This window comes from Tursiops truncatus, chromosome 2 (genome assembly GCF_011762595.2).
Source record: "Tursiops truncatus isolate mTurTru1 chromosome 2, mTurTru1.mat.Y, whole genome shotgun sequence".
NCBI lineage: Eukaryota > Metazoa > Chordata > Mammalia > Artiodactyla > Delphinidae > Tursiops > Tursiops truncatus.
In genome coordinates this window covers 173,079,794-173,094,537 of record NC_047035.1, presented here as the reverse complement: position 1 = coordinate 173,094,537, position 14,744 = coordinate 173,079,794, and the positions used below count along the sequence as shown (strand labels likewise).

The following is a 14,744-nucleotide window of genomic DNA, read 5'->3' as shown; positions in this document are numbered from 1 at the left end:
AAAAAAACAGAAATGATGCCCCACCTCCAGGACTGTAACATACAGGCTGAACTCGCTAATTAAGACACCTCTGTCTCAAACTAGAGGCGTGCTTTCTATAAAAGAGAATCGTTAGAGCTAATGGCTGGAGTTCAGAGACCAGTAAACTCAATAAAATCTTCTATTCTACCATTTTCAACTCTATATAGATGCAGTATTTGAACAGTTGACTTTTAAAGATCAGTGAGAGGATGACACCCATTTGACTATTCTTATTCTTTACTAAAATGACATGTTGTAGGTTCCTCTGTATATTTTTTTAAATGCTTAAAGATGTTGGAGAAATCAGTGTCATGGGAAACTGCATGTTTACTTTAAACATTTAATTAGAAGCCTCTCCCACGAACTAGGAAAAATTTCCTCTCACTGCTATCTTAACATCTATTATTACAGGCTTACAAAGAACCATAGGCTAAAACTAAAATAGTACAAAGGTCTCCAGGTATCTGCCATGATTATTATTGATGAGTTTTCATTTGTATGTAAGCAATGACACATACACACACACATTTACATACACGTATATGTGCATACGTGTATATAACCAACTGCCTAGGCCCAAAGTTTGGCTGAATTATTCCATCTGTACCTTTCACATAAGAAAAACAAAAATCTATACATTTGCCTCTATCTAAAAGGTAACATCGTCTTCCAAGAAATATTTCATAATTTTTCTAGAGTAAAAGGTAAAATTTCTTACTGCTGTAACATTTAAATAAGTATTTTCCTTCTATTGGATTATAACAACATACTTGAATATACTTTTTCCTTTCAATTTCCAACTACTTTTTTTAATGACATTCTGAAGGAACGCCTATTAGTAAATGAAATTCCACTGACAATTTATTTCAGCCTTTAATATATTTTCTACTAAAAATCAAGCTGTCAAGACAGAAAAATATTACTGGTTTTGTTATGACAAGAAAACAAGTGAGAATTTTTAATTCACAAAGGATGAAAACACAAGACATTGATCTCATTATACATACAATATTACAATAAGCTGATTAGCTGTGGACTATTAAAACATTCAAGACTTCACATACACACAGGTGTACTTGGAAACAAGAAACACAGGACAATTTTAATCTTTGATATGTCATAACTACCAAGAGAAAGAACATCACTGATTTGAGTCTAATTGTTTTCCTGGCATTACAATCACTATATAGGCCAGGCCTAAAGCATACTATATATTGTTAAGGACATCTTTAGGCAAATATAAACATTCTCATTTGGGAGCTTTTCCTCCCTACCCAAAAAACAATACTTTCCCATTGCTGTCAAGTAGCTTGGTTTGTTATCAATTTAACAAGATCACAACAACAAACAACATTTTCACCACAAAACTCAGGTGAGAGGTTTTTACGCAGGTCATACAAAAAATATTTGTCCCCAAGAAAAGTAATCTGTAAATTATAGATGCAACCCTAAGAAAAAGAATCTTGGTTACAAATCATTCACTTTCAAATACTGATGAAGAAATAAAGAGTGGAGGGATGGGAGGGAGTGGGAGGGGATGGAAGGGGTGGGAGGGGGTGGGAGGGGATGGAAGGGGTGGGAGGGGGTGGGAGGGGGTGGGAGGGGGTGGGAGGGGATGGAAGCGGGTGGGAGGGGTGGGTGGCAGAGGCACTGGCATGGCAGGGAGCACAAAAGGTGTGAAACGAGGAAAACATTTGCCACAGGAAGTACTGGATTCAGTTGATTTTTTAAAAATGAGGTATTGTAAGAGTGTGCCAGTAAATGCAAAAACAAAACAAAATTATAAACCAAAATGCACATTTCCAATGGAAAAACCTCTAAACCTCTTATAGTTTTCTTTATTCGGATTAGACATTTCATATACAGCAGTTAATCTAGAAAAATACATTTTAAAAAATCTTCAGCAGACCATGCTCTCTGTAACAAAACCTTCCAAACCCTGTTTTATTATACAAACCAATCTACAATAGTAATGCAAAAAGAAATTCTCAAATTTAGCAATGTCATTTTCGATCTGACTTCCCTCTAATTTACATATGGGTTTCCACTATTCGTACTGCAGTTAGAATTCTGTAATAAATTTTTTCTAATGTATTCTGTACATATTAAATAATCTAAAAGGTTCCTCTTGTAGTGCATTTACCATTTAGCAAGTCTATTCAGCATTGTTCCAGTACCATTTGCATTACAGTGATTTGCCTGTAAATGTAATTAAAATCTAAAAGTGCACACAGTTAACTTTCTCAAATAACGGCCTATTTCTGGAGGAACCCTAATATTCACGGAGAATTACCAATATCGTGATTAGAAATGAGAGGTTAGAATGTACTCTGAGACTATATAACACAATTATATACATAAGCTAAAGGACAGTGAGTCTTTAGCCTGTATTTACATCAAACAACATTGGTTTCCACAGGATCATACCAAGAACTCAGTATGGCACTAGGTAGATTAGGATTGTTAGCTACAAGTCAGTGTAGCACAGACAGCCCCAAAATACCCTGAACTGGCTTATGCTAAATTAAACTCCAGTATATCACAGTGTTTTAAGTACTGTTAGTATGCTGCTGTGCTACTCCGTGAAGACAGCAAGCCTTCATCGAGGGATCGCATCTGGGTTATAATGGGTCCTAGCAATCAGACTGCCACTGCATGCAGAAACCCCGAAAAAAAACAACACAGGTTTCAAAACAGATATACTTCATTTCGTTTAAAATGCCCAGGAGCGTTTTCAAAATAGGTGATAGTAAGTATTGTTCTATCGAGTGATGAACCTATTGAATCATGAGAAGAAATTCTACGTCATCCAGTTTGAGGAGAAAAAATGTAGTATTCTTACCAAATTATCCAGTGTATATGACTGGTTAGAATCGCAAGTTTTGGTTTTTACTGGAATTCAGAGTATGAAATGCAAACATTCAGGATAAAATTAATTCAAACGTACACACAGTTCTATCAACTTGCAACAGAGCAGCAAATATGAGGGCCTATCACACATCTGGACTCTCCCATTCCCTTCCGGTCCCTCAGAAAAGTGCAAAATCAAAGAGTCACTGCTTGGTCCAAACATAAAATACATCAGGTGTAAGGACTTGGAATCTGATGAAATCCGGCTTCTATTCCACAGGTTCTCTTCAGTAAGAGTCAACGTCCGAAGATGGAATTTACCTCGAGAAGAATTAACTCTACAATCTGATTCTGGTAGACGGTATGAACTGCTATGTTGCCAGTCTCCTTCTCTGGCTTTAACAGAGTAGGACCGAACACAATTGCTATACTCTGATACGTCATTCTGTTTTTCTCTCCGTTTTCTATCACTCTAAGAGGAAAAACAAAAATTTTAGTTAAAGGAGAAAATTTTTAAATAGGGGAAATTCTTCAAAAAATATTATAAACAGCTTGCATTTAGAAAAGAGAAATAATGCTCATTTTCCTAAGGTACATATAAACTATTTAACCAAATAGAATTCAGTCTGAATAGCACGTAAATCTTCCTTTTGCATAAACACAGCTGAAAGGTATACATATTCTCACAAACTTTAAATGTGTGATATTTCAGCTTAGTTTTAAAAATAAGACATAGACTTGAATACCTATTACAATTCAGGTAACAATGATTCCTCTGCTAGGGTGACGGGGAAAATATCATTAGGGCACAGAGATTAAACTTTGAATTTTACTCATTTTATGCTATTTTTTAAAAAAATCTCTCATACTGTGATCACTTACTTTAGTAATCTCGTGTTCTTTCTATCAGAAGTTTCAGAGTGACTATGTAGTAACTCAGACCTAATTACCTTGACTTCAAGGTAACTGAATATTCCTCACTTAACCAATCTCATCTTCATCATAATTAACTTTTAGCCACAATTTCTGAACACTTACTACGTGCTAGGCATTATATAAATGCTTCACATATGAAATCTACTTCAGTGTATTCTTTATACCGAACCGTTTTACCTACGAGGAACTGGGGCTCAGAGAAGTCATCTTTCTCATGTTACAAACAGGCGAGCAGCACAGCGGGGCTCTGAACCTAGGTCTGCGTGGCCCTGGCCCCCGGGGTCCTACACCACATCTCATACCCGTGCACTTCTCCGACCTTCTTTTTCCCCCTAATTATTCCTTCTCTTTTGTGGTGAGACTCTTACCTTTTGAGATGTCTAAACAGAGTCTGCATTGTGTCCTGATTAGGCTTTGGCAACTGTTTGATTAGATCCTTCACAGCAGAGACACGCTGTCTTGGTTCTTGTTCTGAAAAAAGACAATGACTGGAGATTTTGCATGAAACTGAAAGCAGTGACATTATTTTGGAACCTGGTATTTGGTAATACACAGTGACACCTGGTGGTTACACTTAAAATTTCTGGAGTAAAACAATCCTTTGAAAAAACTTGTTTAAAATACCAAGCAGTGTTGTAGCAGCTACAGAGGGTTTTCACCATCTAGGGAAAAAACTGAGTGGAGTTAATTACATACTTACTAATTGCATTAACAAAATCATTAAAATGATTAAATGTAAAGAGAGGTTCTGGTAATTCTCGAAAAAACATTTTCAGTGCTCCAGTGATGACATGAATATCTTCCCATTTACTATCCTTCAAGTCCAATTTCTCATCTGGAAAACAGTAGGAACGGGAAAGTTTCTGAAATTATTTTAAACCAATTCTAACAGTCGTGAGTTAGTTATTCTGTATATAACAATACATGATCTTACCATGATTGACTGTAAACCTCAGCTTCTGGATCACTGCAAGGTTGCCACTAACTCTATAAATCCCATCCACATCCAACCCTAAGAGACAAATAACAATAATTTTATGTTTAAAGTTCTTGTTGGCTTCTTCTAAAGATGCTTTCATGTTTTAGAATTCTTATTTATTAACATTAGCCTAAAATAAAATTACTCTTTTCCTCTAAATGGCTTTTTATAGATGCTTGGCAGTGAGAGGGGGGTGGGGATTCGCTCTGCATCGTCTGGTAAACAGCAACAAATCTACTTTATCATGTAGACCGTGGATCACCATCTCAAGGAAATCATCTCAAACTTGAAATACTAGCAATTTAAGATAAACTTCGGCAAACACCTGAAGATAATTCAAAAAGTAAAGGAAGCCAGTAGATAAAATCAGCCCACCCGTTTCTCGGCACGTCATTTGAGAGTGTAAACGTACATATTAAGGTGCTCTCTGAATCAAAGTGCTTGTCATTTTAAGTGCTTGTAATAAATAAACTTAATACAAGCCAGCAACTAAAATAATGGTTCTATAACAACTGATAATTTGATGCAGTTATTAATTTCTTTTACATATGAAACAGAATCATTTGAAATTCACACAACGAAGCCCCAAAATTCATATATTCATTAAATGATGATGATGCACACACTTAACACTATCTAATGTGCTACTCATTTACGTTCCAGTAAAGCCAAGGAGCATGGCGTCTCTACTGTCAGGCTAGCAGAAATCTCTGTGACTAGCAGAAATTACATCTTATGCAAATATTTTAATTACACAAGATATTTTTGATGATATACTGATATAAGTTAATGGGACTGCAGTCAAGATACTGTTATTTTAAAAGCCAGTATAAATATTATAAACATGTTAAAATTAACCAAAACAGAAATTAGTTTAAGTCTTCAGAAGTACAGGAAATGACATAAAGAGGATTTGTCTATTTGCACACTTTAGTTGATTTAGCAGTTTGGGAATGTCATCTCATTTTTATTATAAACAGAAGAAACTTCCCCTTAGTAAGTAAACACTATCTCCTCCTGTCTCTTACACTGCTGGATCATTTCTTAATAAACACAGTTTCACAATCACCACGTCCATTTTAAGCAAATGCCAACAACTCCCAATGGCTTCAAGGAATACCATACGCTGAATCAACCCTAAGTACTGAACATGCAATAGATGACTGCAAAGGCCTTAATTTGAAACAATGGAAAAAAAAATAGTTTTTTGCAAAAAAGATGCTTTTCTTGACAACTTATGACTATAAAGAACTTTTGGTTGCAACACTCAAAATCATAAAAATCCTAGAGATTTTGATGGCAAAACAATGGGTGGTGTGCTTAACTTTAAAAAAAATTCATTTTCTTACCATATTGCTCAACATGTTCAATGCACAATTTCACAAATTTTGGCACGGTGCCATTCTCTCTCTGACACAGATTAGCAAGATTGGCTCCAAATACCTGATCTGAAAGAGATTTCAAGAAATGAGTCACCTTGCTAAACTTTAGTTCACAAAATGGCTAAATGATTCACAGTGCAACAGAAGATACCCCTGCATGCAGACACTTTCACCACAACGCACGCCTGTCTGATCCGTACTCGCCTACCTCTTCCGACTCCAAGCTCCAAGAACACCCTCCTTCATTCCTGCCTGGCTCCCTTCTTACCTTCCCCTCCTGTGCGGAGATCAACCTTCCCCCAAACGGAGCTCCTTCTCACCACTCCTGGTCTCAGCTAAAATGCCACCTCCTTTTAAGAACCCTCTGACCATCCTAAGGCAGCCCAATTCCAGTCACTCGCTGTTTTATCACTATGTCAGATTCTTCAGGTAAGTCACCATTATTCTAAATTACCTTGTCTGTCTCTCATCTTTATAGAAGTTTCATGCGGGCAGGGACCCTCTCATTCTTGAATGCCAATAGTTATTCCCAGCACTGAGGCTCAAGTCCACCACTTAGCAAATACTCAAGTATTTTTAAACTATTAAAACATGCCCATCTGGGCTTCCCTGGTGGCGCAGTGGTTGGGAGTCTGCCTGCCGATGCAGGGGACACGGGTTCGTGCCCCGGTCCGGGAAGATCCCACATGCCGCGGAGCGGCTGGGCCCGTGAGCCATGGCCGCTGAGCCTGCGCGTCCGGAGCCTGTGCTCCGCAACGTGAGAGGCCACAGCAGTGAGAGGTCCGCGTACCACAAAAAAAAAAAAAAAAAAAAAAAAAAAAAACATGCCCATCAGATTGGGACTGACACATATACACGAATATGTATAAAATGGATAACTAATAAAAACCTGCTGTATAAAAAAACAAAATAAAATTCAAAAAAACAAAAAAAAAAACCACATGCCCATCGTGTGCCAACGTCTGATTTCACAAAATATATCAAAGTCCGTTCTAGTAATCTTTCAACCCAACAGTTTTGAAATTCCACATTAGTGCTAAATATTCAGGAAAACAAATAAAATACAGTATTTGAAGTGGATGAACAACACCAGAAAGTGGCAAGTTTGCATTTCTCATTGAAAAGGTCTGACGAAGAATGAGCAGCAGTTTCTATCCATTTATTTGTGAGGCTTTTTTGAAGGTTCTAAGCTCAACATGCTAACTTCACGTGCATTATCTGGGGGTGCCTGCTTACCCTTAACTCTTTAAGGCTGCTAATCTGAATCACTTAATTAGCTGAACTCTTCCTGGAAGTTTTAAATAGCTTTTTAATGAAACTCATTTGTGTATTTTAATCTAGATGCTTTGCATAACAGATGTTTCTGCAATGGTCTTTGTTAGAAACTTCATAATCAAAGACAGCTCTAATATATACGGTATAAATTATGTTACCTTTTCCTATAGTTTTATTATGAACAAAGGTCTCTGTTTTGAGTCATGTGTTAGAAAATTTTATCTTTGGAATTAAACATGCTTGTAAAAACTAAAGATATATATATACAAGTATATGTGATTTTAAAGAATACTTTCCTATTAAGAAAATATTGTTAGTACATTATGGTTCTTATACATGAAAATAAAATGTAAAAATTAGTTAGAAAAAACCACTTTATCCTAATTTTAAAATTACCTTAAATGAGAACTGGAGGCAAACAATCAAGAATAAAATTGTACATTATCTTTTCTTTCTACAGCTAGTGATTACTTGAAATTTCTTCTGATCTGTGCATCTCAAAACTAAAAATCTGTCATTCTGAAAATCTGCCACGCCACCCCATCACATCCAGGTAGCTCCTCTGGTACAGGGTTTCTAAAAAGCTAATTTGGTATTTATGTCTCTTTGATGCTTTAGTTAAAATAAACTCTTCATGCGCATTAAAAAATCAATTTTAATTACTCAAATGTATTTTAATCACTGAACCTGATAACTTTATGAATAAAGAATGAGACATTTTTACTGTTTGGAAAATTTTCAGCTTTTAATGTAAAATGTCTTATTTCCGATTTAGGCCAAAGTTCATTATTACAAACATCACTTCTACCTACCTTTAATATAACCTTTTTCACGAACAGCTTGCAAAGTGGGGCGTCGCGTAAGAAATTTCTTTAAGTTTTTCTTGGTTTTTTTCTGTTCTGAAGAATCTATGCTAGATACTTTCGTGGCTTAAGACAGATAGATATTAAGCATTTTATAAAATAAAGGCTTTTTTGATGAAAATTTTCCCACCTAGTACTCAAAACATATTAATCTCATATATAAAAAATCACAGTATATAAATTCAGTTTTTCTAACTTTAATACGGTTTAAGAGTAACACATGAAGAATCAAAAACTGACACAATTTCAAAGTGACAAACCAAATGAAACATTTCATTTTTATCACTAAACACTGACTGCAAACTGTGCCTTCTTTAGTATATGTGCCAAGACATTTGTAAGTCATTCTAATTTATATTCATTATTTCACAAATGATATAGTCTTGGACGCTCCATCAGGTTTAGACGGTAAAATGACCAGCAGAAAATAAAGTAACCAACCCATAAAACATAAACAAAATCCCTACCCTTCCCCATACTCACTGAACCAGGAGTCAGGGGATACATATGTATAAACATCCATCACAACTATTTGTACTTCAAGCTAAGACTCATCATAACTATCTCTACTCCGAGCTAAGGATGGGACCACCTGGATTTCCACATTGCCTGCAGACCTCATTTATCTTTGGGTTACAATAATAAAAATTCAGAAAGTAAATTTCTTGGAAATAACCATATTTGAAGAAAGTTGAGAGCACAAACAATATATTAGTAAAGAATTAAAACAATAGAAGTTTCATGGTTTACACTATTATACAGAGACAGTGTCAGTACTAGGCCTAAACTTCATAAGAATGTGGGAGAAAAAAAGGAGAACTGATTTTCTAACCATTCAGTTAATGTGAAGACCAAAAATTTCTCAGTTAAATGTGGATTTGTTAAAATAGATTTAAGCAGGTTCAAGTCACGGGTAATGGCCTATTTAAAGCACATAATTCACAAGAGGCCTGTGTTAGAAAATGCAATCCTTGGGACTTCCCTGGCAGTCCCGTGGTTAGGACTCCCGTGCTTCCACTGCAGGGGGCACGGGTTCCATCTAAGATGCCTCATGCGGCATGGAGTGGCCAAAAATAAGGAAAGAAAAGAAAATGCAATCCTTACAACTGCTGGCGTTTCTCTGGTCCTGTAACATAATATGTGGTCTGGAGATTAAATGCACAGACATAGCCCAGTCTAGAGGCGGCTGCCTGGCATCCAATAGGGAACTATGGTACATATCCCGTGACTTCTGACTTCTTAATGTCTAAGGGTCTATCTAGAATCTTAAACAGTAATTATATATTTTCCAATCAATAAAGTTCAGCTTCCTAGAGGCCTCAACACAAGCGCATTCTGTTGTGCGCATTTTTTTCTCTTGGAAGGGTATCATAACATCTTAATGTGATTCCATCGGGGTGCATACGATTAGGCTGAAAAGTGATGATGAGTTGGGCTTCCCTGGTGGCGCAGTGGTTGGGAGTCCGCCTGCCGATGCAGGGGACGCGGGTTCGTGCCCTGGTCCGGGAAGATCCCACATGCCACGGAGCGGCTGGGCCCGTGAGCCCTGGCCGCTGAGCCTGCGCGTCCGGAGCCTGTGCTCCGCAACGGGAGAGGCCACAACAGTGAGAGGCCCGAGTACCGCAAAAAAAAAAAAAAAAAAAAAAAAAAGATTATGAGTTAACGAGGAGAGAGAACACTGAACCACTGAGACCGCAACTCCTGAATCTTAGAAGTCTTGCAACACTGGAGAGTCCACTCAGCTTTCATATATTTACTCTAAACCTTTGCTAAGAGAATAAGCTCACTCAAACCACTAGCAACACCGGGAAAGAAAACTTACAACGCGATTTCTTCAGATCCTTATGGTCCTTTTCTTTATCGTGCTTTTCTATTCCTGGTGAATCTGGTACGTCCTCCTCAATCGCTTCATCGGGTTCTACTGTCTGTTGGTTAGAGATTTTCCAAACACGTATTACTTTTGCTATTACTTTAGATGTAATTCTCAGAATGATCAGTAGTCGACTCTTCCAAATGATTTTAGGGAACCAATTAGTATATACGATATATGATTTAGCTATTTGATAAATCTTTAAAAATACTCTTCCCCCTACCCCCAATGATGGCATTAACTGAATTTCGATAAAGAAAAAATTACTGATAATTCACAAGGATAATGCTCTTGTACTGATGGTGATGCTATCTTGCCTCATTTTGATCAAGTGACAAGTAATCACAGTTAAAAGGTTGGGCTATATAATCTGTGGTGATAGAACAGGATGATGGTACATTGTTGATGATAGGACAGATAAAGCTAACTAGCAATGGTACCTTAACTGCTTCACACCAACAATCTTTTAAAATTGCACTTTGTGTCAACAGTTAATTGACATCACTCATTACTCACAGACCTACGGATATCAGGAATTGAAAGAAATCCTAGAACTCATTTACAGCCTAACTACGGTCACTTTTACAAGTTAAAAAGCAGACTGAATTCTCAAAGCTAAAAGCACTGCTCTGCCTTTTACTCTGAGGTCCTCTCTCCACCCAGAGTTTATTTTTGTGCACAGTGTAAGGAAAGGCTCCATCTTCTCAGACATCCAGCTGACCCAGCACGTGCTCTACCTGGCACAGAGTGTCCAAAGGTACGTGGGTCTGTCTCCAGGCTCCTTATTCTGTTCCACAGGTCTGTATATCTATCCCATTATGGATACACAGCTTTATAAGGTCCTGCCTGACATATGCTACAACAAGTCTTCAAAGGTGTCTTGCATATTCTTAGCCCTTTGCATTTCTATATGAATTTTAGAATAAGTTTGTCAAGTTCCCCCAGAAAACCTACTGGGATTTTGAATGAGATTCAAAAATCTCAAACCTACAAATTTATAAGCCATTTGGAAGAATATTATATCTTTACATAATTGAATTTTTTAATCCATGGACATACTTCTCATTTAAGTTTCTGTCAATGTCTCTTAATAAAGTTTTGTAATCTTGCCCATCTCTTTGCCCTCAGTATCTTTTGCCACTTCGTAAATAGTACACATTTAAAATTTTTAGAGTCAATTATATGTTCCTCTCTTTTCAGTTGGCTTATTCCCTGAACCCTTAGGCCTTAATTTAAAAAGCCACTTTCTCTGCAAGGCCTCCCTTGATCCCCACACTAGATTAGCCCCTACTTAATCGGAGTTTTTATAGTTGATTATATGAACTGTTCAGTTGTCTGTCCTCAGTAACCTTCTGTCTTTGATTGTAAGCTCCATGCATTAGGTGAGCATCCGGTTGCACGCTGCTATACCCCAGTGCGTAAGGCACTCACATGTGTGTGAGATGGACGCGGCCACCCTTGCTTTCAAGGGGTAGCGAGCACATTACGGTGACTAGACCTGCAAGTCCGTACTGGGTAGAGGAGAAGGTACATTTGAAAAGACTGGGCTCAGGTTGCTGAATTCTAATAGGAGTCACGTAAGGTTTCTGTGCAGGGGAGGATTATAAAAGTGACATCAGGAAGTTTCATACAGTAGTGGCATTAACAGTGCATTGGTGGGGGATGAGATGAAATAAGGAAAACTGTTTAGGAGGTTACTCTTAATATCAACATTTAAAGGCCTGCCCATGGTTTCAGGAATAAATGGAAAGAAAGGGACAAGGTTCGGAAATATCACACAGTATTACAAACTGCAAAGGAAGAATTCACATCTAGATTGGTAAATAATTTGCTAGAAGAGGTAAAAGTTGGAGGCGGAAGAGTTAAAGAATACTCAGATTCCAAATCTGGGTGATTTGAACTGGGTGAATCATAAAATTTTGGAGCTTAAAAGGATACTTGGAGACAATCCAGTGCAATCTCTCTATTTTTTTTAAGTAGAAAAACTGAGACTCACAGAAGGAGAACACCTTGATACAATCACAAACCTTATTAATAATGAAGTGTCACCTGTAAAGCCTCTGAAAGACATCTCCATCTCTACTAAAGCCAGTGATTCCCAAACTTTGTTTGTCTCCATTTAGTTTAAAACCTGTATTACATACTCCCGTAAGTATTCACTTTCATTTCACTTCTGTCACTGATACATGATCCTTAATCAGGAACCATGTCCCCATATGGTGAGGGGGTAACAGTACAGTCTAAGAAAGTACAGCTTCTAGTTGGTTATCACTGCTCTTACAAACACAGCTTCAGAATATAAATGCGAGGTTCTTTTTGGTTGTAATACACATGAGAAGAAATTTTCCAGGAACATGAGGGTACTCTGAGTAGAAAGGTCACTAGGAAAGAAAAAGTACAAATGACAAGACGACCGCTTCATGCATCTCACCATTTTGCTCAGGATCTGTTTCCACCAAATAGGATGATTTCCAAAGCATTCACTCCATGAATAAATACTACATACTAGGCACAGTTAGACCGTCCCTACCTCCTGAGCTATTTTCTTTTTGAACCAATGCCTCATGTGAAAGTTATGTGAAATCTACTGGTGGCAAAATCCTATAAATGACAATGTTAAATGACTCATCAGCCCCTGGGAATTGCTAAACTAATCACTGTCTTTCCTACCTCTTTCAAAATATGTATTTTTTAAAAGTATTTTTTTAAATATAAATTGGAAACTAGATATATAATAACCAGTTAGAAAGCCAAAAAACAAAACAAGAGAAGCAGCTCTAAAGTTAAAAAAAACATTTACCTGAGTCAAACACATACCTGATTACTGATAGTGCTACTAAGAACTTTAAACCACTCATTGATAACAGCATCATTATCAGACTGAATCAGCAGTTCGGTCCCTTGACGGGTTTTCAGCTTTAGAGATAAGAAGGAAAAAAAAAAAAAAAGCATGGTTAGTGCTTTCAATGAAGTAAATAAATACATTTAATTCAAAGTCTACAAAACCACCAGAAGATTGGATGCCATGTATCATATTAATGGTGGAAAGGTTACAGTACTCCACAGTGATGGAATTATCTTTTATTTTAGTATAAAAGAATACCAGCTGGATAATTTTATAAAACATGACGTTTTTCTCACAGTAAATTCTCAATGAAAATCTAATAATTTAGGATCCCAAACTCCGTCACACAAACAACATAAAACTTGCTGGAATCTAGAATACTTTATCATTAAAAAATAAGTTCAAGTACCTACGCTGTGCATTTTAAATGAGAATTGAAACATAATTTGTTAAGAAATAAAATCTATAATATTTTAACATAAGTTTGAGAATTTCTCTCTCTGGTTAAAAAAATATATATAGAAAGAGAATATACAAGAGTTAGACTTTCAATATTGACTATTTAATAGGAAATTATACATCACAAGCCTTCTGGACAGAAACATCACTAAATTGTAAAATCATGAACTAACTAAAGTAAGGACACGATATATGATTCTACATGAACGCAATAACCCATTTATGTATGATCTCCTGGGTTCAAAGTTTCTCACACCTGACTGAGGAAGAATTTTGAGGTATTTATAGAAATCATTCCTTCTATTTTATGTTTGGTAAGTGTCTGATTTTCTTTTTTCCTAGAGGAACATATGGCAATGTTTCCCAAACAACATCCTGAGATATATTCCTCAAACAGCTCCTGAAGTAACGTTTTAAAAGGCATTCCTCAAACAAATAAAGAACTCATTGTGTGATGTTAGCTTGGGAAGAGCTAGATTGAAAAGAGCTAAACAAGACTCCACCCTTCAAGACTTCTCAGGGTTCTGCTACCCCGGGGCGCACCGTGGCGTCCTAACAGAGGGATAAAATATATACTGTCTCCCAAATTCATTTGACCATGGGACCTTCTTCATTCTGGAATGAAACAAGGCTACCTCAGGTAACAGTGACTTCCTTTCCTGCATTTCTTCTAGAAAGTGGGCCAAGATACTCTGTTAGAGGGTCTCACTTTGTAAAAGTAAGGAAAAGCATGCAGTCTCTTTGCTTGAAAAGAAAGTTTTTTTAATAATCTAGTGGGGGAATAATTTACAGATGAGGGAAGCCCCAGGTACATGAGAACAAGCGCTACATTAAAAGCACAGAGCAGCAGCATCTGTGCTGTGGTAATGTTTCTTGTGGGTCTTGGAAGAGAGGGAACATTTGACAAGGAGAGACTAGCAACTGTTGGTATTAAAGGCAGATCCATCAGGAGTGAAAACCATCAAGACAGGAAAACCCGGGTTCCACGTGGGAAATATCAACTGTTCTAATCTGCCTAGACGACAAGTAGGAAAGCCCTGAGACAGGAGAGATTCTTTGCAAAGACAGTCCGAGCGCCCTCTGCCCTCTGCATACGCAGCCCTGTGCAGTGTTGCTGCCCCTCCACCAGCGGGGGGGCCGTGCTTTAAGCCACAGAACACACTGCTGTTTGGCTCTTACATCTGGTCCCCAAGAAGCCTTGCGGCTCCCACTCTGCCCCCCCCTGGAACCCTGACATGTGAAGAAGCCTGGGGTCACCTCCTTG

The 14,744-nt window shown here is 37.4% G+C and overlaps 1 protein-coding gene across 12 annotated transcripts in view; it reads right to left on the bottom strand.

Annotated features, from left to right (window-relative positions):
- Positions 1 to 875: 875 nt before the first annotated feature.
- ARHGAP12 (Rho GTPase activating protein 12) overlaps positions 876 to 14,744 on the bottom strand; it is a 109,771-nt gene continuing 95,902 nt past the window's right edge. For 10 of the 12 annotated variants that reach the window (XM_033852505.2, XM_033852504.2, XM_033852507.2 and 7 more), the window contains 8 exons: positions 12,994 to 13,092; positions 10,129 to 10,231; positions 8,256 to 8,372; positions 6,136 to 6,234; positions 4,742 to 4,819; positions 4,508 to 4,642; positions 4,176 to 4,278; positions 876 to 3,343 (listed from right to left, as the gene is read on the bottom strand). In XM_033852505.2, the coding sequence (XP_033708396.1) occupies positions 3,169 to 3,343; positions 4,176 to 4,278; positions 4,508 to 4,642; positions 4,742 to 4,819; positions 6,136 to 6,234; positions 8,256 to 8,372; positions 10,129 to 10,231; positions 12,994 to 13,092 (909 nt within the window). In that variant the 3' untranslated portion in view covers positions 876 to 3,168. Of the gene's footprint in view, positions 3,344 to 4,175; positions 4,279 to 4,507; positions 4,671 to 4,741; positions 4,820 to 6,135; positions 6,235 to 8,255; positions 8,373 to 10,128; positions 10,232 to 12,993; positions 13,093 to 14,744 lie in introns of those variants that run through there. The other 2 variants (XM_073801729.1, XM_033852513.2) reach the window with 2 other exon arrangements.